The sequence below is a fragment of the Ranitomeya imitator genome, chromosome 3 (genome assembly GCF_032444005.1).
Source record: "Ranitomeya imitator isolate aRanImi1 chromosome 3, aRanImi1.pri, whole genome shotgun sequence".
In the NCBI taxonomy this organism is placed as follows: Eukaryota; Metazoa; Chordata; class Amphibia; order Anura; family Dendrobatidae; genus Ranitomeya; species Ranitomeya imitator.
The window spans coordinates 784,264,081-784,290,536 of record NC_091284.1 but is presented as its reverse complement, the minus strand read 5'-3'; the positions used below and the strand labels follow the sequence as shown (position 1 = coordinate 784,290,536).

The 26,456-nt window shown below is 46.8% G+C and overlaps 1 protein-coding gene across 4 annotated transcripts in view; it reads left to right on the top strand.

Annotated features, from left to right (window-relative positions):
- NPAT (nuclear protein, coactivator of histone transcription) overlaps positions 1–26,456 on the top strand; it is a 99,677-nt gene that overhangs the window by 8,714 nt on the left and 64,507 nt on the right. For 2 of the 4 annotated variants that reach the window (XM_069759144.1, XM_069759143.1), the window contains exons 6-8: positions 17,369–17,599; positions 21,282–21,345; positions 21,439–21,553. In XM_069759144.1, the coding sequence (XP_069615245.1) occupies positions 17,369–17,599; positions 21,282–21,345; positions 21,439–21,553 (410 nt within the window). The remainder of the gene's footprint in view (positions 1–17,368; positions 17,600–21,281; positions 21,346–21,438; positions 21,554–26,456) is intronic. The other 2 variants (XM_069759146.1, XM_069759145.1) reach the window with 1 other exon arrangement.

Sequence of the window (26,456 nt, the reverse complement as noted above, 5' to 3'; positions counted from 1 at the left end):
GCCAAGGGTAACAGGAGAAAATGGACCCCAAAAGTTGTTGTACAATTTGTCCTGAGTACGCTGATACCCCATATGTGGGGGTTAACCACAGTTTGTGCGCATGGCAGAGCTCGGAAGGGAAGGAGCGCCATTTGACCTTTCAATGCAAAATTGACAGGAATTGAGATGACGCCATGTTGCGTTTGGAGAGCCACTGATGTGCCTAAACATTGAAACCCCCCACAAGTGACACCATTTTGGAAAGTAGACCCCCTAAGGAACTTATCTAGAGGTGTGGTGAGCACTTTGACCCACCAAGTGCTTCACAGAAGTTTATAATGCAGAACCGTAAAAATAAAAAATCATTTTTTTTTTCACAAAAATTATCTTTTCGCCCCCAATTTTTTATTTTCCCAATGGTAAGAGAAGAAATTGGACCACAAAAGTTGTGGCACAATTTGTCCTGAGTACTCTGATACCCCATATGTGGGGGTAAACCATTGTTTGGGCGCATGGGAGAGCTCGGAAGGGAAGGAGCGCCGTTTGACCTTTCAATGCAAAATTGACAGGAATTGAGATTGGACGCCATGTTGCGTTTGGAGAGCCACTGATGTACCTAAACATTGAAACCCCCCACAAGTGACACCATTTTGGAAAGTAGACCCCCTAAGGAACTTATCTAGATGTGTGGTGAGCACTTTGACCCAATAAGAGCTTCACAGAAGTTTATAATGCAGAGCCGTAAAAATAAAACAAAATTTTTTTCCCACAAAAATAATTTTTTAGCCCCCAGTTTTGTATTTTCCTGAGGGTAACAGGAGAAATTGGACCCCAAAAGTTGTTGTGCAATTTGTCCTGAGTGCGCTGATACCCTATATGTGGGGGAGAACCAGCGTTTGGGCGCATGGGAGGGTGTTATGGCTGGCAATCAGGCAACACAGCGTGCAGTAATCAGCGCACATACAGAGATCTGGCAATAACCAAAAACAATAGGACGAGCTCTGAGACGTGGAATCTCTGTAGACTGCAGTACCTGATCTATCCTCACACAACTATAAGCAGCAGTGGATTGCGCCTATCACTACCTATGCAACTCGGCACTGCCTGAGGAGCTGACTAGCCTGAAGATAGAAATACAAGCCTGACTTACCTCAGAGAAATACCCCAAAGGAATAGGCAGCCCCCCACATATAATGACTGTTAGCAAGATGAAAAGACAAACGTAGGAATGAAATAGATTCAGCAAAGTGAGGCCCGATATTCTAGACAGAGCGAGGATAGCAAAGAGAACTATGCAGTCTACAAAAAACCCTAAAACGAAAACCACGCAAAGGGGCAAAAAGACCCACCGTGCCGAACTAACAGCACGGCGGTGCACCCCTTTGCCTCTCAGAGCTTCCAGCAAAAGTTAATAGCAAGCTGGACAGAAAAAACAGAAAACAAACTAGAAGCACTTATCTAGCAGAGCAGCAGGCCCAAGGAAAGATGCAGTAGCTCAGATCCAACACTGGAACATTGACAAGGAGCAAGGAAGACAGACTCAGGTGGAGCTAAATAGCAAGGCAGCCAACGAGCTCACCAAAACACCTGAGGGAGGAAGCCCAGAGACTGCAATACCACTTGTGACCACAGAAGTGAATTCAGCCACAGAATTCACAACAGTACCCCCCCCTTAAGGAGGGGTCACCGAACCCTCACCAGAACCCCCAGGCCGACCAGGATGAGCCACATGAAAGGCACGAACAAGATCTGGGGCATGGACATCAGAGGCAAAAACCCAGGAATTATCTTCCTGAGCATAACCCTTCCATTTGACCAGATACTGGAGTTTCCGTCTAGAGACACGAGAATCCAAAATCTTCTCCACAATATACTCCAATTCCCCCTCCACCAAAACAGGGGCAGGAGGCTCCACAGATGGAACCATAGGTGCCACGTATCTCCTCAACAACGACCTATGGAATACATTATGTATGGAAAAGGAGTCTGGGAGGATCAGACGAAAAGACACCGGATTGAGAATCTCAGAAATCCTATACGGACCAATAAAACGAGGTTTAAATTTAGGAGAGGAAACCTTCATAGGAATATGACGAGAAGATAACCAAACCAGATCCCCAACACGAAGTCGGGGTCCCACACGGCGTCTGCGATTAGCGAAAAGCTGAGCCTTCTCCTGGGACAAGGTCAAATTGTCCACTACCTGAGTCCAGATCTGCTGCAACCTGTCCACCACAGAATCCACACCAGGACAGTCCGAAGACTCAACCTGTCCTGAAGAGAAACGAGGATGGAACCCAGAATTGCAGAAAAATGGAGAGACCAAGGTAGCCGAGCTGGCCCGATTATTAAGGGCGAACTCAGCCAACGGCAAAAATGACACCCAATCATCCTGGTCAGCGGAAACAAAACATCTCAGATATGTTTCCAAGGTCTGATTGGTTCGTTCGGTCTGGCCATTAGTCTGAGGATGGAAGGCCGAGGAGAAAGATAGGTCAATGCCCATCCTACCACAAAAGGCTCGCCAGAACCTCGAGACAAACTGGGAACCTCTGTCAGAAACAATATTCTCAGGAATGCCATGTAAACGAACCACATGCTGGAAGAACAAAGGCACCAAATCAGAGGAGGAAGGCAATTTAACCAAGGGCACCAGATGGACCATTTTAGAAAAGCGATCACAGACCACCCAAATGACCGACATTTTTTGAGAAACGGGAAGGTCAGAAATGAAATCCATAGAAATATGTGTCCAAGGCCTCTTCGGGACCGGCAAGGGCAAAAGCAACCCACTGGCACGTGAACAGCAGGGCTTAGCCCTAGCACAAATTCCACAGGACTGCACAAAAGCACGCACATCCCGCGACAGAGATGGCCACCAGAAGGATCTAGCAACCAACTCCCTGGTACCAAAGATTCCAGGATGACCGACCAGCACCGAACAATGAAGTTCAGAGATAACTTTACTAGTCCACCTATCAGGGACGAACAGTTTCTCGGCCGGACAACGATCAGGTTTATTAGCCTGAAATTTCTGCAACACTCTCCGCAAATCAGGGGAGATGGCAGACACTGACTCCTTCCTTGAGGATACTCGCCGGCTCAGATAACCCCGGAGAGTCGGGCACAAAACTCCTAGACAGAGCATCCGCCTTCACATTTTTAGAGCCCGGAAGGTATGAAATCACAAAATCAAAACAAGCAAAAAATAACGACCAACGGGCCTGTCTAGGATTCAAGCGCTTGGCAGACTCAAGATAAGTAAGGTTCTTATGATCAGTCAAAACCACCACGCGATGCTTAGCACCCTCAAGCCAATGACGCCACTCCTCGAATGCCCACTTCATGGCCAGCAACTCTCGGTTGCCCACATCATAATTACGCTCAGCAGCAGAAAATTTCCTGGAAAAGAAAGCACATGGTTTGAACACTGAGCAACCAGAACCTCTCTGTGACAAAACCGCCCCTGCACCAATCTCAGAAGCATCAACCTCGACCTGGAACGGAAGAGAAACATCAGGTTGACACAACACAGGGGCACAGCAAAAACGACGCTTCAACTCCTGAAAAGCTTCCACGGCAGCAGAAGACCAATTAACCAAATCAGCACCCTTCTTGGTCAAATCGGTCAATGGTCTGGCAATGCTAGAAAAATTACAGATGAAGCGACGATAAAAATTAGCAAAGCCCAGGAATTTCTGCAGACTTTTTAGAGATGTCGGCTGAGTCCAATCCTGGATGGCCTGAACCTTAACCGGATCCATCTCGATAGTAGAAGGGGAAAAGATGAACCCCAAAAATGAAACTTTCTGCACACCGAAGAGACACTTTGATCCCTTCACGAACAAGGAATTAGCACGCAGTACCTGGAAAACCATTCTGACTTGCTTCACATGAGACTCCCAATCATCTGAGAAGATCAAAATGTCATCCAAGTAAACAATCAAGAATTTATCCAGATACTCACGGAAAATGTCATGCATAAAAGACTGAAAAACAGATGGAGCATTGGCAAGTCCGAACGGCATCACCAGATACTCAAAATGACCCTCGGGCGTATTAAATGCCGTTTTCCATTCATCTCCCTGCCTGATTCTCACCAGATTATACGCACCACGAAGATCAATCTTAGTAAACCAACTAGCCCCCTTAATCCGAGCAAACAAGTCAGAAATCAATGGCAAGGGATACTGAAACTTAACAGTGATCTTATTAAGAAGGCGGTAATCAATACACGGTCTTAGCGAACCATCCTTCTTGGCTACAAAAAAGAACCCTGCTCCCAATGGTGACGACGATGGGCGAATATGTCCCTTCTCCAGGGACTCCTTCACATAACTGCGCATAGCGGTGTGTTCAGGTACAGACAAATTAAATAAACGACCCTTAGGGAATTTACTACCAGGAATCAAATCGATAGCACAATCACAATTCCCATGCGGAGGTAGGGCATCAGACTTGGACTCTTCAAATACATCCTGAAAGTCCGACAAGAACTCTGGGATGTCACAAGGAATGGATGACGAAACAGACAAAAATGGAACATCACCATGTACCCCCTGACAACCCCAGCTGGTTACCGACACAGAGTTCCAATCCAATACTGGATTATGGGTTTGTAGCTATGGCAACCCCAACACGACCACATCATGCAAATTATGCAGTACCAGAAAGCGAATAACCTCCTGATGTGCAGGAGCAATGCACATGGTCAGCTGGGCCCAGTACTGAGGCTTATTCTTGGCCAAAGGTGTAGCATCAATTCCTCTCAACGGAATAGGACACTGCAAAGGCTCCAAGAAAAATCCACAACGTTTAGCATAATCCAAATCCATCAGATTCAGGGCAGCGCCTGAATCCACAAACGCCATGACAGAATACGATGACAAAGAGCACATTAAGGTAATGGACAAAAGGAATTTGGACTGTACAGTACCAATAACGGCAGAGCTATCGAACCGCCTAGTGCGTTTAGGACAATTAGAAATAGCATGAGTAGAATCACCACAATAGAAACACAGTCTGTTCAGACGTCTGTGTTCTTGCCGTTCTACTTTAGTCATAGTCCTGTCGCACTGCATAGGCTCAGGTTTACTCTCAGACAATACCGCCAGATGGTGCACAGATTTACGCTCGCGCAAGCGACGACCGATCTGAATGGCCAAGGACATAGACTCATTCAAACCAGCAGGCATAGGAAATCCCACCATTACATCCTTAAGAGCTTCAGAGAGACCCTTTCTGAACAAAGCCGCTAGTGCAGATTCATTCCACAGAGTGAGTACTGACCACTTCCTAAATTTCTGACAATATACTTCTACATCATCCTGACCCTGGCATAAAGCCAGCAGATTTTTCTCAGCCTGATCCACTGAATTAGGCTCATCGTAAAGCAATCCCAGCGCCAGGAAAAATGCATCAACATTACTCAATGCAGAATCTCCTGGTGCAAGAGAAAACGCCCAGTCCTGTGGGTCGCCGCGCAAAAAAGAAATAATAATCAAAACCTGTTGAATAGGATTACCAGAAGAATGAGGTTTCAAGGCCAAAAATAGCTTACAATTATTTCTGAAGCTCAGGAACTTAGTTCTGTCACCAAAAAACAAATCAGGAATCGGAATTCTTGGTTCTAGCATCGATTTCTGATCAATAGTATCCTGAATCTTTTGTACATTTACAACGAGATTATCCATTGAGGAGCACAGAGCCTGAATATCCATGTCCACAGCTGTGTCCTGAAGCACTCTAATGTCTAGGGGAAAAAAAAGACTGAAGACAGAGCTAAGAAAAAAAAATGCTGTCAGGATTTCTTTTTTCCCTCTATTGGGAATCATTGGTAGGGCTCCTTGTACTGTTATGGCTGGCAATCAGGCAACACAGCGTGCAGTAATCAGCGCACATACAGAGATCTGGCAATAACCAAAAACAATAGGACGAGCTCTGAGACGTGGAATCTCTGTAGACTGCAGTACCTGATCTATCCTCACACAACTATAAGCAGCAGTGGATTGCGCCTATCACTACCTATGCAACTCGGCACTGCCTGAGGAGCTGACTAGCCTGAAGATAGAAATACAAGCCTGACTTACCTCAGAGAAATACCCCAAAGGAATAGGCAGCCCCCCACATATAATGACTGTTAGCAAGATGAAAAGACAAACGTAGGAATGAAATAGATTCAGCAAAGTGAGGCCCGATATTCTAGACAGAGCGAGGATAGCAAAGAGAACTATGCAGTCTACAAAAAACCCTAAAACGAAAACCACGCAAAGGGGCAAAAAGACCCACCGTGCCGAACTAACAGCACGGCGGTGCACCCCTTTGCCTCTCAGAGCTTCCAGCAAAAGTTAATAGCAAGCTGGACAGAAAAAAACAGAAAACAAACTAGAAGCACTTATCTAGCAGAGCAGCAGGCCCAAGGAAAGATGCAGTAGCTCAGATCCAACACTGGAACATTGACAAGGAGCAAGGAAGACAGACTCAGGTGGAGCTAAATAGCAAGGCAGCCAACGAGCTCACCAAAACACCTGAGGGAGGAAGCTCAGAGACTGCAATACCACTTGTGACCACAGAAGTGAATTCAGCCACAGAATTCACAACAGGAGGGCTCGGAAGGGAAGGAGAGCCATTTGGAATACAGACTTAGATGGAATGGTCTGCAGGCGTCACATTGTGTTTGCAGAGCCCCTAATGTACCTAAACAGTAGAAACCCCCCACAAGTGACCCCATATTGGAAACTAGACCCCCCCAAGGAACTTATTTAGATGTGTTGTGAGAACTTTGAGCCCCCAAGTATTTCACTACAGTTTATAACGCAGAGCCGTGAAAATAAAATAAAAAATTTCCCCTCAAAATTATTTTTTAGCCCCCAGTTTTGTATTTTCTCGAGGGTAAAAGGAGAAATTGGACCCCAAAAGTTGTTGTCCAATTTGTCCTGAGTGCGTTGATACCCCATATGTGGGGTGAACCAGCGTTTGGGCGCATGGGAGGGCTCGGAAGGGAAGGAGCGCCATTTGGAATGCAGACTTAAATGGAATGGTCTGCAGGCGTCACATTGCGTTTGCAGAGCCCCTAATATACCTAAACAGTAGAAACCCCCACAAGTGACCCCATGTTGGAAACTAGACCCCCCCCACGAACTTATCTAGATGTGTTGTGAGAACTTTGAGCCCCCAAGTGTTTCACTACAGTTTATAACGCAGAGCCGTGAAAATAAAAAATCTCTTTTTTTCCCACAAAAATTATTTTTTAGCCCCCAGTTTTGTATTTTCCCAAGGGTAACAGGAGAAATTGGACCCCAAAAGTTATTGTCCAATTTGTCCTGAGTACGCTGATACCCCATATGTTGGGGTAAACTCCTGTTTGGGCACACGGGAGAGCTCGGAAGGGAAGGAGCACTGTTTTACTTTTTCAATGCAGAATTGGATGGAATTGAGATCGGTCGCCATGTCGCGTTTGGAGATCCCCCTGATGTGCCTAAATAGTGGAAACCCCCCAATTATAACTGAAACCCTAATCCAAACACACCCCTAACCCTAATCCCAACGGTAACCCTAACCACACCTCTAACCCAGACACACCCCTAATCCTAATCCCAATCGCAAATGTAATCCAAACCCTAACCCTAACTTTAGCCCCAACCCTAACTGTAGCCTTAACCCTAACCCTAGCCCTTACCCTAGCCCTAACCCTAGCCCCAACCCTAGCCCTAACCCTAGTCCCAACCCTAACCCTAGCCCTAACCCTAGCCCTAACCCTAGCCCTAACCCTAGCCCTAACCCTAATGGGAAAATGGAAATAAATACATTTTTTTCATTTACTTTTATAGCGGGTTTTTTAGCGGATTTTTATGATTGGCAGCCGTCACACACTGAAAGACGCTTTTTATTGCAAAAAATATTTTTTGCGTTACCACATTTTGAGAGCTATAATTTTTCCATATTTGAGTCCACAGAGTCATGTGAGGTCTTGTTTTTTGCGGGACGAGTTGACGTTTTTATTGGTAACATTTTCGGGCACGTGACATTTTTTGATCGCTTTTTATTCCGATTTTTGTGAGGCAGAATGACCAAAAACCAGCTATTCATGAATTTCTTTTGGGGGAGGCGTTTATACCGTTCCGCGTTTGGTAAAATTGATAAAGCAGTTTTAATCTTCGGTTCAGTACGATTACAGCGACACCTCATTTATATCATTTTTTTATGTTTTGGCGCTTTTATACGATAAAAACTATTTTATAGAAAAAAATAATTATTTTTGCATCGCTTTATTCTGAGGACTATAACTTTTTTATTTTTTTGCTGTTGTCGCTGTATGGTGGCTCGTTTTTTGCGGGACAAGATGACGCTTTCAGCGGTACCATGGTTATTTATATCCGTCTTTTTGATCGCGTGTTATTCCACTTTATGTTTGGCGGTATGATAATAAAGCGGTTTTTTGCCTCGTTTTTTTTTTTTTTTTTTCTTACGGTGTTTACTGAAGGGGTTAACTAGTGGGCCAGTTTTATAGGTCGGGTCGTTACGGACGCGGAGATACTAAATATGTGTACTTTTATTGTTTTGTTTTTTTTATTTAGATAAAGAAATGTATTTATGGGAATAATATATATTTTTTTTTTTCATTATTTAGGATTTTTTTTTTTTTTTTTTTTTTTTTTACACACTTGGAAATTTTTTTTTTTACTTTGCCCCAGGGGGGGACAATACAGATCGGTGATCTGCCAGTTTGCACAGCACTCTGACAGATCACCGATCTGTCTGAGAGCAGTGCAGCGTTACCAAGTGCCTGCTCTGAGCAGGCACTTGGTAAGCCACCTCCCTCCCTGCAGGACCCGGATCCGCGGCCATTTTGGATCCGGGACTTACTGCAGGGAGGGAGGTAGGAGACCCCCGGAGCAACGCGATCACATCGCGTTGCTGCGGGGGTCTCAGGGAAGCCCGCAGGGAGCCCCCTCCCTGCGCGATGCTTCCCTGCACCGCCGGCACATCGCGATCATCTTTGATCGCGGTGTGCCGGGGGTTAATGTGCCGGGGGCGGTCCGTGACCGCTCCTGGCACATAGTGCCGGATGTCAGCTGCGATAAGCAGCTGACACCCGGCCGCGATCGGCGGCGCTCCCCCCGTGAGCGCGGCCGATCGCGCTGGACGTAATATTCCGTCCTTGGGAATTAAGGCCCACCCCACATGGACGGAATATTACGACCAATGGCAGAAAGGGGTTAATAGCCTGGAGAGGGTCCATGGTTATTGCCCCCCCCCCCCCCCCCCCCCAACCCCCCCCCCCCCCCCCCCCCCCCCCCTGGCTAAAAACACCTGCACCCAGCCACCCCAGAAAAGGCACATCTGGAAGATGCGCCTATTCTGGCACTTGGCCACTCTCTTCCCATTCCCGTGTAGCGGTGGGATATGGGGTAATGAAGGGTTAATGCCACCTTGCTATTGTAAGGTGACATTAAGCCAAATTAATAATGGAGAGGCGTCAATTATGACACCTATCCATTAATAATCCAATACTAGTAAAGGGTTAAAAAAAACACAAACACATTATTAAAAATTATTTTAATGAAATAAAAACAAAGGTTGTTGTAGTAATTTATTCTACGCTCAATCCAATCACTGAAGACCCTCGCTCTGTAACAAAAAAAAAATAATAAACCAACAATATCCTTACCTTCCGAAGATCTGTAACGTCCAACTGCTGGTTGTCCTCTTATGAACTCGAGCCTGGGAGCTTTCTAGGAAAGTTCCCACGCTCCAGGAACAACCAGCAGAGGGCGCCTCACCGCAAATGAAGGTAAATATAGGTCATTGACCTATTTTACCTTCATTCCCCAGGGTTTTGCAGCCAGGAACAACGCTGCATTAGCAGAGTTCGTGGCTGCAAAATATTTTAACCCCTTCAGATGGATTTACATCGTTGGACGTTACAGATCTTCCGTAAAACTCGCTAGTGTGACGCCGGCCTTATAGTAAAGCATCTAATGAGCCTGTGCAAAGGTCATTGTGGATCCTGTCTGATCAGCTGTGTACTGAGGTGTTTCCTGTCATTGTAATCCTGCCTCTGTTGATAATGAGGCTTCTGAAAAAACTGGAAGTGAGTCTAACATATCCACAATGACCAGTTCGAAAATTGCAATATTAATAATTTTTATTTATGATTTTTAACTACAGATTGTGATATGGAAAGCATGCAACAAATTTTCTGATGACACTTTCTTTTTAAAGATATTGCTTTTGTAATTTGCTTTATTACACAATATCGTACACTTCTCCCTATCTATCTAATCCCTGAATGTTTTTCGTTTTTCTCCTTCGCCCCATTTGGGGGACACAGCCTGTGGTGTATGCTGCTGTCACTAGGAGGCTGACACTAAGTGATACAAAGAAAGTTCTCCCCTCCCCTGCAGTATACACCCTCCTGCTGGCTCTCAGCTAACCAGGTCTTGCTTAGTGTCCGTAGGAGGCACACGGACGGGTCTGCTATTCAGACCCAAAACTCTTTTTTTTTTTTTTTTTTTTTTTCACGGACGAATGGGGATCCTATCAAGGTTCCGATCTCCCCAAACCATCAACAGGCAAGAATGGAGAGTGTCGCCTCTCTGTATCCTCTTCTGCGACGTGCCAAGCCTGGGCTGATTCTTAGGGGCGACGGGTCCCTTCAAGGGCACCAATCTCCCCACACCCTGAATGGACGAGCACACGGAGTGTCACCTCCACGTACCCTCTTCCCCAGCCAGGCCTATAGCCGGACAACTGGCCCTGTCCACCCGAGGGCTGAACTCCGTGGATGTACAGAGGCCCCTCTCTATAGTGTCCGAGCAGCCCCCACTGTCCCACCACTATGAAAGCGGATGGCACAAGGAGGCAGACGGTTCCTCTCCACCTCCCTAACAAAGGGATTATGGATTGAGGTTTATCCCTCTATCCCTGCACCGTCCACTCTGCAATACCCGACCTACAGTCATCCGCGGCGGCTCCATGCCGGGACGCGCACCGAGTGAGTGGATCCAGTCAGCGGTGGCCTCTGCAGCGGGATATTCACATGCTGACAGGCAGCCTCAGGCTTCCCTGTGGCCCACCTCCCTGAGGTAAAGCTCCGGCCGGCTGCAAAAATTTAGCCCCCGTGTTCGACCGATGTGTAGGTCGCACCCCGGAAGCCGCGCCTGCACTATGGCGCCCTAGAGCGGCTCTGCCCGCTTTTCTGGCGCTCCTCGCCTGGCACGGAAACGCTCTGTTTTCTCGGCCACTACAACGTCCCTCACTTCTACCGCTGGTATCGCTCCTGCTGGCTGCAGAAATTTAGGCTCCGGCTTGGGCCTATTCATGGAAGTCTCGAGGCTCCGCCCCACCCCCACCCCCGAATTCGCGCTTCTCGCTGTCTGCGAGATTTTATCACCTCTGCAACTCCCGGTGGCCATCTTGGTCTACCCGGCCAGCTCACACAGGGGCGACGACTTTGCAATAAAGGGGCACAACGACTCTGCTCTAGACTACGCAGTGTCCCTCATAAGGAGACAAAACTCCCTCGTAGAGCATTTGCTATTCAGTCCGGAAAAGCGACTCACTGGACAAAAGCCTCTATGTGGGATGCCATGCCTCGTCTGATTTTTAAGGGCGACGGGTCCTAGGGCACCGATCTCCCCACACCATCAACAGACAAGCACACAGAGTGTCGCCTCCATGTATCCTCTGTTGCATCCATGCCCAACGCCGGACAACCTGTCCTGTCCACCTGGAGACCTGAACTCTGTGGATGTACAGAGGCACCCTTTTTGGCGTCTGAGCACTACCCCCCCCCCCCCCCCTCTGCATCACCACTATTAAGCAGATGATGCAAGAAGGCGGATGATCCCTCTCCACTTCCCTGTTAAGAGGATGGTGGATCGAGGGTTCCTAATTTTTAACTCTGCACCGTCAAAAGAGAGCGGCGATGACAAGAGACTATGACCTGCTGGATGCAGCCGCGCATTCTGCCACTGCTAATCTGGTTCGTTCCATCTTGTGCCTTCGGGTTCAGCGCTCTACACTTCCGTAGCCGCCACATGGGTTGCTTGAGCAATGGTCTCCTGGTCGGAGACCTTAAGTACTTTGATCCACACCAGTAACCTTTTCCCGAAGACATTACAACTGGCCAATCAAATCTTTTGAGCGGGAGACTAACAAAGGATCGTATGTTTCCTACAGACCAAACCAGCAGTGGAAAGGTTGTCCAGGACAGTCTAGATCTAAGGGATCTTGGTTCCAAAAAAAGGGAACGAAAAGTAAGACCGATCCTGGACCTCAAACTTCTAACAACCTTTCACAAGGTCATCTTTTTGAGGATGATCCTGCACACTTCCAGAAGGATGGTAATTATCCCTCCAGACAAAGTCATGGCCCTTCAACAGGGAGCTTGTGCACTTGATCACTCATCCCCCTCATTTCATTCGATTTGCTAAGAGGGTTCTGAGGAAAAATGGTGACGACAATGGAAGCAGTTTCCTTCACTCCGCTCGTTTTCAGCAAGTCAAACAGGCTTTCAGACTGTACTCTCTGAGCTCCTTCATCCAGGGCCTTTCTCCCGGTTCAATGGTTATTAGTAACTATCAATGCCAGTCTTCTTCTCCCGATCATTGCTCTGAAGATCCGAACTGTAGTCCTACAGCAGGTCCACTGCCTTCTGGCGGGTCACCCCATCCGAGTTCAATTGGATAATGCCACGGGTGTGCTATAAAGGCACAGATGATTGGCCTCGGGGAGACCAAAACATCCAACACTGCGGAGACACCATCACGTGTTTCTCAACGCAGTGATTCCAGAACACTGCCCCCATCCCTTATGGGAAATATGCAGATGCAGGTATAGAAGCTGCGGAGACACCATCACGTGTTTCTCGACGCAAGCAGTGAATAGCCAGGCCTTTCCCCGGGAAGGAACAACCACGGGAAGGGCAGCATCCTATGAAGGAAAGCCACCTATGCCAAGCATGGTATCCATCCACAGACAGCTGTTTCGGGGTGTTTGCCCCTCATCAGTGTGGAGTAGGAATCTGGCTATTAGGAGCAGTGCCTAGTAAAAAGGCTATAAAGGCACAGATGATTGGCCTCGGGGAGACCAAAACATCCAACACTGCGGAGACACCATCACGTGTTTCTCAACTCAGTGATTCCAGAACACTGCCCCCATCCCTTATGGGAAATATGCAGATGCAGGTATAGAAGCTGCGGAGACACCATCACGTGTTTCTCGACGCAAGCAGTGAATAGCCAGGCCTTTCCCTGGGAAGGAACAACCACGGGAAGGGCAGCATCCTATGAAGGAAAGCCACCTATGCCAAGCATGGTATCCATCCACAGACAGCTGTTTCGGGGTGTTTGCCCCTCATCAGTGTGGAGTAGGAATCTGGCTATTAGGAGCAGTGCTATACGTCAATCATCTAGCAGGTACCCACCGTCAGGTGCCATGGCCGAGGTACCTCGCATTCTCTGATGGGCCGAGATCTGTCATTCGGTGATCTCGGCAGTACATATCCAAGGAGTAGAACTTTGGGCGGCAAACATATTCAGCCGTCAGGATTCCGCCGCAAGTGAGTGGGAACCCGGAAGTCTTCCATCAGATCTGCCTTCACTGGAGCTCTCCAGTTGTAGATCGGATGGCGTCCAGACTGAACGCCAATGTACTTGAGTTCGTGGTTCGGCCTCGAGATCCAAGATCCATCGCACTGCATGCACTGGTTCTTCCGTGGTACCAGTTTCCATAACTCAAAGCCTTTTGGAAGCAGAAAGGGCCCCAGTGATCCTCGAAGATCCGCACTGATCACGTCAGTTTTTTTGTAGGTGGTGCTAGTATCTTTCCGCCTTATTGCAACAAAACTGCAAGTAGGGACTTTCTCGCAGGGAGTTTTCACACGCAGTTCTTCCCTATCGCATACCGTTAGATCATTGGGACCTTAATGATCCTGGGAGTCTTACAGTACACTCCTTTTGATCCGGACAGACTTTACTAACAGTGAAGGTCGCCCTTTTTTCTCTGCGATATCCTCATCCTGACGAGTCTTCGGAGCTAGCTGCTCTTTTCTTTCAGACTTTTTTCCCTTATTACCTTCAAGGCAAGGTTGTCCTCAAGCCATCCTCGTCCCTTGTTACCAAGGTGGTATTGTATTACCACTGTTATGAGGGCATCGTTCTTCTCTCATCTCTTTCGGCACCAGTTCACAAAATGGAATGAGTTCCCCTTATTCTGGACGAAGTGAGTACTCTGAGTAGGTACGTCTCGAGGACGGCGTTCTCCCGAAGGTTGGACGCTTTATTTGGGTTTCCTGACAGTAAGAGGAAGGCTTCCTGACGTTTACATGAAGGTTTTAGCCGTTTTGTCGGCCAAGTTAGCCTGGTGGATTCGTTACACCATCCAGGAGTCCTTCCGTGTTAGATGTGAGCCCATCGAGGGTTCTAGGCACCAGGCGTCGGCAAAGCATGCCTGCAAGCTTGCGGATTCGTCCAGTCCGAATGCATTCTTGAAGCACTATAATTCCCACACTTCCACAGGTGTGTGTGGGCAGGCGGTTTCTGCAGGCCGCGGTGGCGCACTTGTAAGTAGCGGTTACACAGGGCCTGATCTGATGTTGTCCCCACCCAGGGACTGCTTTGGGACGTCCCATGGTCTGTGTCCCCCAATGAGGCGAAGGAGAAATGGGGATTTTTGTGTACTCACAAAATCCTTTTCTCCGAGCCATTCATTGGGGGACACAGCTCCCACCCTGTTATTAGCTTATGCTTTGTTTTATAATCTGACATGCTATACTGTCATAATTTCACATGCTATACGCTCATATGTTATTGATCTCCTACTGCTTTTGCCCCAAACTGGTTAGCGGAGAGCCAGCAGGAGGATGTATATTGCAGAGGAGGAGCTAACTTTCTTTGTATCACTTAGTGTCAGTCTCCTAGTGACAGCAGCATACACCCACGGTCTGTGTCCCCCCAATGAATGGCTCGGAGAAAAGGATTTTACGGTTAGTACACAAAAATCCCTATTTTTTTTATTTTTATAAACTTAGTGTGTTTTGAGAGGAGTCTCAAATGTAACGTCACAGGAGGCATTCCAGCATCCATCAACCCTCCTGGTAAGGATTCGCAGGGGACAGCGCTGCAGTTGCTTACTAGTTTATTGCATTGCCTTCCCCTCTGAAGATGTCCTGGGTGATGGACTCTGTGGCAGATGTGAGAGCAGCGCTGGCACTCTGCTTCTATCTGCCGTAGCTTCTGTGAAAGGCCTTAGCTGGGGACGGCGATAGAAGCAGTGACATCGGCACTGCCCCACAGCTTCTAACACGGCCCTCAAACACATCATCTTCAGTGGGTGGCTCGTGTTCTCACTGCTTCTAGCTCTACTCCCTGCTGAAGATTTGAGGGCAGTGCTAGAAGCTGTACCGTAGCTCTGGTGTCTCACTGCTTCTATTTCCGCACCTTGATGACCTCTTTCACAGAAGCTACTTCGGCGGCCGAGAGAGAAGCAGAGTGCTGGCCTTGCACTTGCCTCTCCCACATACTATGTCCATCACTTAGGATGCAATGCATCTTCAGAGGGTGATCATGCATGAAGTTAGTAAGTAGCTGCATAGCTGTCCCCTGGTGATGTCCTGTTTCAGAAGGGGCGATGGACACTGCAGGGAGCACCCACTCTTGTGACAGCATGTTTCGGAAACATAGGAAGTATAGTAATAAAGAAAAACACATTTAAGGATTAGCAGGATAGTGAAAAGTATAGGGTGTTTTGTAATCAAGCAAATTACAAAAGTGGCTAGGGTGTAAGGTTAGATACGTAGAAAATACATTTTAGGTGCCAGACCAGCCCTTTTAATGATCACTAGGAGTCCAAAGGATTTGCAGCTTGTTCCCTTAATGTTTCCCACCTTTATTTACAAGGATGCCGTCTGCCTTATGTTATCCAGCAGCTCCATTTGTGTGAATGGTGCCGGCAGCAGTTCCCTGCTCAATTGTTGGCAGGGAGTGCTGCTGACCGTGAAAAAGCGTGAAGGGGAAGTTTTGCTGCAGCCACTTAATTATGAAGATCTTCTGGAATCTGAGTGATCTGATTTCTGTTATTATTAAAGGGTTGTCGTCATCTTCGGTCTGGATGAGTGCTTTACTTTTCGGGCCTGGATTGTTCACTTTCCAATACTTCCTCCAGCAGAGGAGAGCAGGGGGACTTAGGATATTCAGATCCAATAATCCGGCCAGCTTCAGAACAGCGCTTACAATCTCTAGAGAGTGAGAGTGCAGAGAGAGGTGGTCGGTAACCTGAGGAACAAGATGTAAATTAAAAATCACTCTATTCTTGATAGCAAAGAGGATTTTTAATAATAAGCATGTTGAAAACGTTCTTGTTTTTCCAAGCGCTTTACATTTAAAATAATGAGAAAAAAAACTTAAAAGAGAATCTGGCAGCAGGCTTTTACTGTGTAATCTGAAGGCAGCATGAGGTAGGGTCCGAGACTGTTTCAATACAATGAGTATGATCACCTCTACCTGGACTACAGCGCTCATGAGCCCTGGTCCAACTCCGTCCCCAGCACTGGTTGGCAGCTTACAGTCACTATACCATGCACTCAGAGAGCTGTGCTGTGGGTGGGAGCAGCTTTCTGAGCTCTGCTACATCTAATAAATATCTGTCATAACTGCTGCATCCAGTAAACTAAGTGACACATTGCTGGAATCAGGGTCTCTCTTCCTACATTATGCTGCTCTCGGATGAGGTAGCAAAGACCTAGTGACAGATTCCCTTTTAAGAGATGACCATCAACTTTCTGAGGTAGGAATACACTTATAAATTGATTGCCATTGATCTGCCTTTACACTACATTATGGACAAAGAGGAAATCTGGATTAGGATTGTATGATCAGTGTGTTTACTGCAGTGCAATTATTCTGCTCTATTGCATGTGACAAATTGACCGTTTAAGCTTTTGTCGTTTATTTCAGCTATGTTTTTATTTTTATTTATTTTTTTCTTTTCTGTTCTCCATAGAGCACACTGACTTTCTTAGGCTAGGGTCACACTGCGTTATGGCGGTACGTTTAACGGACTACATTACACCGCAGCATAACGCGGTGTAACGTAGTCCGTTAACGCCGCCATTACTGTCTATGGGGAACGCATCGCTAGCGCACACCCACATTGGGCGTGCGCTAGCGATGTGCCGTCATTTGAGTGGATCGGGGATCTGCGCTAACGGGATCGGCTAACGCAATCCCTTTTGGGACATTGCATTAGCGCAGTCTGTAGCGCTATGCGCTAAACGGACTGCCCTAACGCAATGTGACCCTAGCTTTATCATTATTTTACGTGAATTGTTTTTAGACTTTTCAAATAGATTAAAAGAAACTTTTTTTTTTTTTTAATGACTCCACAGCACGCACAAGAAAGGGGATAAATGACCGATTACGGCAGAGAATGCTGACCTCCCCTCTGGCTGTTTCAGGTTCCCTGAATCCACATCCTGCGATACAGCAGACCTCTACCCCAATATTGGCTACTCAGTATGTTTTACGACCTCTACACACACCAGGTGCCTTACAACCTATCACCAGCTCTACTTTCGTAGCAGAGACATCTGCACAAAGCAATAACTCTACCTCCATCAGTAAGTATAGCTATGTCTTTACAGTAAACGTGATTGATGTATTACTCCTGAATTTAAAGGGGTTGTCTAGGACTGTAACATTGGTGGCGTATCCTTAAAGGGAACCTGTCAGCAGATTTTGCCGCTATAATCTGCAGCCACTGTCTTTCAGGGCTTATCTACAGCATTCTGTAATGCCAGTCCGATGGGTGTCGCAGTTCAGGGTCCGGCACCTCCCATCTTCTTGCGATGACACCCTCCTGCTTCTTCATCGCTCCCCGGCATCGGCGCTCCTGCGCAGGCGTCCTTCTCTGCCCTGTTGAGGGCTGAGTAGAGTACTGCAGTGTTCCTCTCTGACCTTTCCCAGTGCCTGCGCACTGCAGTACTTTGATGGCGGCAAAATTTGCTGACCGATTCCCTTTAAGATGGGTCATCAATATCTGGTTGGTGCTGGTGTGACACGCGGCACCCCCGTGAATCAGCAGTTCCTGGTGTCTGTGGCATGACACAGTTCAGTCGACGGAATAATGGCCGCTCCTAGGTACTGAACATCCACCCCTTATTGATTTGAATAGGTGTTGGATGTACAGTAACCCACAACAGGAACAGCTGATCGGGGGTGCCGCATGTTGCACCTCCACCAATCAGATATTGTTGACCTAAGGTGTTTCGTGCACGAACGTCTCTTACACCATGATAACAGGTATAGTCTAAGATCTGTTCAGGGGTATTGATTATGTCTATTTATATTTGTGGCTGGCTAACTATTTATAGATTGTAAAACTAATGTCATATGGCGGCAGTCACGCATTTAGCCCACTATACCTAAATTATTATTATATGTGTTGACAGTAGGTTATAGGAATATCTTTTGGAGCAATGGGTGGTATTTATTGATATTCTGTCTTGATATGGTTATGGTACGCATGCTTCATAGGGAGTCATTATATACCACTATCCTTTTTCTAATGTGGTGACAGTCATGTTCTGTGCATTCATTGGTTCATGTACTTTGTCCTATCTGTAAATTATCCATATCTTTTGAATTTATTATTATGATATGTACCTTATTAATTAATAAAATGTGTTGTTGAAATTTTTTATTATACATTGGATCAGTACTCCTTTATTCTTCAATAGCTTGTTGTCTACATTTTTTGAGGGGATCCTAATATAAGATTGAGGAATTCTATTGGTGTAATACCAATCAGATATTGTTGACCTGTCCTAACAATAGGCCATCAGTGTTAAAGTTCCAGACAACCCTATTAATACTCTATAAAATTTCATAAATCTCATCACAGATTTCATTAACGTCAGTGGAATCCCCTACAATATGTCAACATTGATGCAAATGTGAACAAATTCCAATATACTTGACTAGCTATTGAACCCGAGCATTTATATTAGTATATGGTCTCCATCCTGGTATGTGCTGCTCCCATCTTGCTCCCCCATCCGGTCATGAGCTGCTCTATCCTGCGTCCCCATCCTGTCGTGTGCTGCTCCATCCTGCGTCCCCATCCTGTCATGAGCTGCTCCATCCTGCGTCCCCATCCTGTCATGAGCTGCTCCATCCTGCGCCCCCATCCTGTCATGTGCTGCTCCATCCTGCGCCCCCATCCTGTCATGTGCTGCTCCATCCTGCGTCCCCATCCTGTCATGAGCTGCTCCATCCTGCGTCCCCATCCTGTCATGAGCTGCTCCATCCTGCGCCCCCATCCTGTCATGTGCTGCTCCATCCTGCGTCCCCATCCTGTCATGAGCTGCTCCATCCTGCGCCCCCATCCTGTCATGTGCTGCACCCATCCTACGCCCCCATCCTGTCATGTGCTGCACCCATCCTGCGCCCCATTCTGACATGTGCTGCACCCATCCTGCGCCCCCATTCTGACATGTGCTGCTCCATCCTGCGTCCCCATCCTGTCATGAGCTGCTCCATCCTACGCCCCCATCCTGTCATGTGCTGCACCCATCCTGCGCCCCATTCTGACATGTGCTGCACCCATCCTGCGCCCCATTCTGACATGTGCTGCACCCATCCTGCGCCCCATTCTGACATGTGCTGCACCCATCCTGCGCCCCCATCCTGTCATGTGCTGCTCCATCCTGCGCCCCATCCTGTCATGTGCTGCACCCATCCTGCGCCCCATTCTGTCATGTGCTGCCTCCATCCTGCACCCCCGTTCTGTAATTTGCTGCTCCCATCCATATAACCCATACACTGCTCTATAAAGGTTGATTCTCCATAGTATATGCCCCGTATGCTGTTGCATTATGGTTGATGGCCCCCATAAGATGCTCCATAGTATATGCCCTGTATGCTGTTGCATTATGGTTGATGGCCCCCATAAGATGCTCCATAGTATATGCCCCGTATGCTGCTGCATTATGGTTGATGGCCCCCATAAGATGCTCCATAGTATATGCCCTGTATGCTGTTGCATTATGGTTGATGGCCCCCATAAGATGCTCCATAGTATATGCCCCATATGCTGCTGCATTATGGTTGATGGCCCCCATAAGATGCTCCATTGTACATGCCCCGTATGCTGCTCCATAAAGGTTTATGGCCCCCATAAGATGCTCCATAGTATATGCCCCATATGCTGCTGCAAAATATATATATATATAATCTATCATACTCACCTATCGTCGCTGGGCGCCGAGTGCTGGGGGACCTGAGCAGGCGGGGACACAGGCGCGCTGTGGGGGGTCAGGTGCAGGAGTCGCCGCTAGCTCAGGCCCCCGACACTTGCTAAATTCACCTGTCCCGTTCCAGCGCTGCGTGCCGCTCCGTCTTCCGGCTCCTCTGGCTGTGACTGTTCAGAGGGGGGCGCGCATTAAGTGCGTCATCGCGCCCTCTGAACTGTGAACGTCACATGCAGAAGGCCCGAAAGATGGAGCGGCGTGCAGCGCTGGAACGGGACAGGTGAATATAGCATACTCACCCTCCTGGCACGTCCCTGCTTCTCCGTTGGAGATCGCGGTGTGCGTTCAGTGCTTACGCATACCGCGATCTCCTGGGCTGCGTCACTCTGTGGGGTCCAGACTGCGCTGGCTCTTGCGCAGTCTATAAAGGCTTCGGACAGAGTGACGCTCCCAGCCTTGTATCATAGATTTATAAAGCGGAAAGCTGGCTGCGTCAGGGGCTCCGCCGCTGCGTCAGGGGCTCCGCTTATTTTCCCCTTTCACATCCATGTGAATAATCTATACGTTTTGCCTGTTGTACGCACACATGGTAAATGTACAGTCACATCCCCTGACAGTATGATCTTCTAGTAAGTTTGCCAACTTCTACAAAATTAAAGGGAACCTGTCACCTGAATTTGGCGGGACCGGTTGTCGGTCATATGGGCGGAGTTTTCGGGTGTTTGATTCACCCTTTCCTTACCCGCTGGCTGCATGCTGGCCGCAATTTTGGATTGAAGTTCATTCTATGTCCTCCGTAGTACACGCCTGTGCAAGGCAATCTTGCCTTCCGCAGGCGTGTACTACGGAGGACATAGAATGAACTTCAATCCAATATTGCGGCCAGCATGCAGCCAGCGGGTGAATCAAACACTCCGAAAACTCCACCCATATTACCAAAAACTTGTCCCGCCAAATTCAGGTGACAGGTTCCCTTTAAACTGTTAAAACCTGCAGAGCATTAACCTTAATCAGTAAATAGTATCACTAATGATCTGTCTTTTTGGCTTAGCTGTCGAAGCCGCACATAAAAAACCTCCGCCCACAGCCACCGCTTCTCCTGTGAGACGTAAACAGTGAGTTCTATCCTACGTTTCTTTGATAACACTACATTTACTTTTCGATGGAATAAAATAGTAGCTGCTCATTATAACGTTTAATTTTTGCAGAGATGTTCAGAGGAGGAGACGGGCGGCTCAGCTGAGCTCTGTTACAGCAGCGTCCGATGGAGACCTGGGTGAAAATGGTGACAATCTTCAGGCCATCATCGATAATGACTTTCCTGTAAGTGGATTGGAATAGATTAATGCTCTTTGTATTATTAAATTGCATAGAATCATAGAATGGTAGAGTTGTAAGTGACCTCCAGGGTCATCATGTCCAACCCCCTGCTCAATACAGGATTCGCTAAACCATCTCAGACAGACGTCTGTCCAGCCTCTGCATGTTTTTCCTTCTGCACACAATTTTTATCTTTACTCGTTTGTGTTACCTTCCCTTTTTTCAAAACGTTTTAACTTTTTTTTTATTTTAACTTTAACATAGCAGTATGAGTGTTGGTTGATTTTTGCAGAACAAGTTGTGTTTTTGAATAACTCCAATAATAAGAAGCAGCAAATTCTAGTCACATATCGTCAGTATGCATGCATGCAGTAAAGTCTAGTCCCCTTAGGAGACCTGAAGGTGTGATTGTCCGATCACCTGTGCTATTAGTAGTCTATCACCGGCGTTCACAGGAGTATGGTAATGACAGGCATGGTGAGGGTCATCAACAGACCCTTGCTGTCAAAACAACCCATTGACGCCCCACAACAATGATTGACGTACTTCCGGCCAGCACATGTTAAATTGCACTGTCGGTGATTGACAGCAGGATTTTACTGGTTAGCAGCCGCCAGTGGAGCTCCAATCCACCCACAGCTGTTAAAGGCACGACTAAATTGTCATCCTCCCCCGGCCTGGCTCTACTTCCTCTGGGGACTATTCTGCCCCCTTTTCAGGCTCCTGCTGGCCCTGCATCTCAGAAGCCTCCAGTCTGTAGCACCAGTCTTCTTTCTGCTACAAGTAGGGTAAGGCTACGTGCACATGTTGCGGAAAGTCCTGCGGATTTTTCAGTACTGATTTTGGTAAATCCGCAGGTAAACCGCACTGCCGATTTTTTTTTTTTTTTTTTTTTTTTTTTCTTTCCACAGCAAAATCCGCAGCATGTGCACATACCCTAAGAGAACAACGCCTTGATTTTTCCTGTCAAGCATGTTCGTCGCTCTATTGGGCGGCTTTTCACTTTTTCTCCAGGAGCCATGTCTTATCCCTATTTTGTTTGTGCTGCGACAAACTCTTGACATGCAGTCCGCTGTGCTACTTGTGCAGGAGGGGGTCTGCTCTAGACCTCTCGGACTCCTCTAAGGAACCAAACTCCCCCTTTATTTGTCTGGTCTTTTCCTCTGGCAATAGTTAACATGGCCACCTTCACCTAATCTATGGTGGATCCTCTGCAGCACTTGCAAGCCCATTTTACCCAATCGGCTCCCGCTCCCCTCTGTGACACAGAACCTGAGGATCCTGACCCACACCTTCTCATGTGCTCTCACAAGCGACATAGGATTGCATGTCAGGTCACTCCTAGGACTGATCGATCCACAGTGCATGAGACCATTTCTCCCCCCTGCTCAGTCTAAATCCCTGGGGGACACTTCTGAGTCCAAGCAGGTTTACAAGCTGGCTTCAGCCAAGCAGGATCTAAAGGTACCTTCACACTGAACGATATCGCTAGCGATCCGTGACGTTGCAGCATCCTGGATAGCGATATCGTTGTGTTTGACACGCAGCAGCGATCAGGATCCTGCTGTGCCATCGTTGGTCGGAGCAGAAAGTCCAGAACTTCAATTCGTCGCTGGATCTCCCGCAGACATCGCTGAATCGGTGTATGTGACGCCGATTCAGCGATGTCTTCACTAGTAACCAGGGTAAACATCGGGTTACTAAGCGCAGGGCCGCGCTTAGTAACCCGATGTTTACCCTGGTTACCAGCGTAAACGTAAAAAAAAAACCAAACACTACATACTTATATTCCGGTGTCTGTCGCCCGGCGTTCTGCTTCTCTGCACTGTGTAAGCGCCGGCCGGAAAGCAGAGCACAGCGGTGACGTCAACGCTGTGCTATCCGGCTGGCGCTCACAGTCGGTGCAGAGAAGCAGAGCGCCGGGGGACAGACACCGGAATGTAAGTATGTAGTGTTTGTTTGTTTTTTTACGTTTACGCTGGTAACCAGGGTAAACATCGGGTTACTAAGCGCGGCCCTGCGCTTAGTAACCCGATGTTTACCCTGGTTACCAGGGGATTTCGCATAGTTGGTCGCTGGAGAGCTGTCTGTGTGACAGCTCTCCAGCGACCACACAGCGACGCTGCAGCGATCGGGATCGTTGTCCAGATCGCTGCAGCATCGCTAAATGTGACGGTACCCTTATGTGGGCAGTGATGGACTATCTCCAAGTTAACCCCATCATGACCTTGGGATTTTCCATTTTTGCGTTTTCGTTTTTCGCTCCCCTCCTTCCCAGAGCCATAACTTTTTTTTATTTTTCTGTCAATATGGCCATGCGACGGCTTATTTTTTGCGAAACAAGTTGTACTTTTGAACGACATCATTGGTTTTAGCATTTCGTGTACTGGAAAACGGGAAATAAATTCCAAGTGCGATGAAATTGCAAAAAAAGTGCACTCGCACACTTGTTTTTTGATTGGCTTTTTTACTAGGTTCACTAAATGCTAAAGCTGACATTGATTCTCCAGGTCATTACGAGTTCATAGACACCTAACATGACTAGGTTATTGTTTATCTAAGTGGTGAAAACAAATTCCAACCCACACAAAGTATATTCAAGAATAGATCTAATAGTAGTGGATAAATGGCTCCTTCAAAATATACAATCAGCAAAAATTGGTAACATAACCTGGTCGGACCACGCTCCTGTAACATGCCAAATTAAAGAGACGTACAATAATTTAACTTATTCTCCGTGGAGAATTAATAACTTCTTAATAGCCTCAGATAATATTAAATCCCAACTTAACGACCTTCTCCAGATATTTTTTGATATCAATAGTACCCCTGACATATCCCCGACCACAGTGTGGTGCGCCCACAAGACCTATATAAGAGGGCGGCTAATACAGATAGCAGCGCAACACAAAAAATGGAGAATGCGACAAATAGAAGAGCTCAATAAAAATATAGCAACATTGGAAAACATCCATAAACATAGCCCATCACCCACGGTATATAGAAAACTACAAAAGGCAAGATACGAACTATATCAGCTATTCCAATATAAATATGAGCATAATTTGAGGTGGAATAAAGCGAAATATTATTGGCAGGGGAATAAGGCGAGTAAAATACTTGCCAATAAGATTAAAGCGAGATTAACAAAGCAAAAAATAGCTCACATACAAGATGATCAAAAGAACAAAATATACAACCCTAAAGAAATTGCGAATACTTTCGCAAGATATTACTCCTCACTCTATAATCTCAAGACCGATAACCTTATCCCACAACCCAATGCTGAGCTAATTAATAATTTCCTGAATAGCATATCTTTACCCCAAATCCCAGAGGATAAATTGATGGCAATAAATCAACCTATAAGCCAAAAAGAAATCCAACAAACCATTCAGGCAACAAAAAATAATAAATCCCCAGGACCGGATGGTATAACTAATGAATACTTGAAGTTATTCAACCAAATATTGTCCCCACATCTATTATTAGTCCTCCAAAATATATTTGAAACGGGCAAAATACGAGAAGAAATGTTACAAGCGACTATAATCCCCCTCCCCAAGCCAGGAAAAACTCCCGATCATCCAAGTAATTTCAGGCCAATATCCCTACTAAATACTGACCTCAAGCTGTACTCAAAAATCCTAGCAAATAGACTCTCCGATGTGATCCCTTCCCTGGTGCACAGAGACCAGGTTGGATTTATCAAATCTAGACAGACATTGGACGGCACCAGACGAATGATTGACCTCATCCATGTGGCGGGGAGGGACCGGATGCCATCTTTGCTTCTATCCCTGGACGCGGAGAAGGCGTTCGATCGGGTGCATTGGGGATACCTGTTTGAGGTTCTGGCCAGATTCGGATTTGCGGGTAATATTGCTAAAGCAATCACTCTGCTATATTCTCACCCATCAGCGTCGGTTTCTGTCTCTGGAATGATGTCGGACAGGTTTACTATTACTAACGGGACGAGACAGGGGTGTCCGCTATCACCCCTTATATTCGCTTTGGTGATTGAGCCTCTAGCGCAGAAAATTAGATCACACTCGATGATATCAGGAATTCAGGTGAATAAAACGGAACACAAAATAGGTTTATTTGCTGACGACATCATTCTAGCGTTAACAAACCCGACAGAATCATTACCGGCAGCAATGCAAGTAATCGATTCATATACTAAAATATCATATTATAAGCTGAACGTGTCTAAATGCCAGGTATTAAACCTGACCCCTCTCACAAAACACCCCAAAAGCTTTGAGAATAAGTACCCTTTTAAGTGGGAAAATGACCATATTGAGTATTTAGGTATTCGGCTGACACTCTCGGCAGATAAAATGCTATCATTGAATTATGAGTCTCTGAGGAAGAAAATCCAAACTGACATGTTACGTATGAAGAAACACGAACTATCATGGCTGGGCAGGATTGCATCGGTAAAAATGTTCATTCTCCCACAAATACTGTATTTGTTCCGCAATCTCCCCGTCATATTCCCAATGAAAATATTAAAAGAGATTCAAGCAATGATTTTAAAATACATTTGGCAAGAGAGAAAACCCAGGGTCCAAGCGGACACGCTTTACATCCCTATGAGTAAGGGTGGCCTAGGGTGCCCCTCAGTGGTCCGGTACTACAGGGCCGCATTATTCGAACAGTTACGATTCATGTGGAATAATGATGATGATCGGCACTGGATAGCAATTGAAAAACATCTGATGAGAACCTCCAATGTCTCAGCTTTTTACCATGCACATCAAACTAAAGTCCCTAATAGAAACCTAAAAATGTCCCCAACAATAGACGCGGCTCTGGAGCTATGGAGAGTGTTGACTAATAAATTAGGCCTTATACAAACCGCATTCCTCAAAGCTCCTATAGAGACACTGGAGCATTGTAT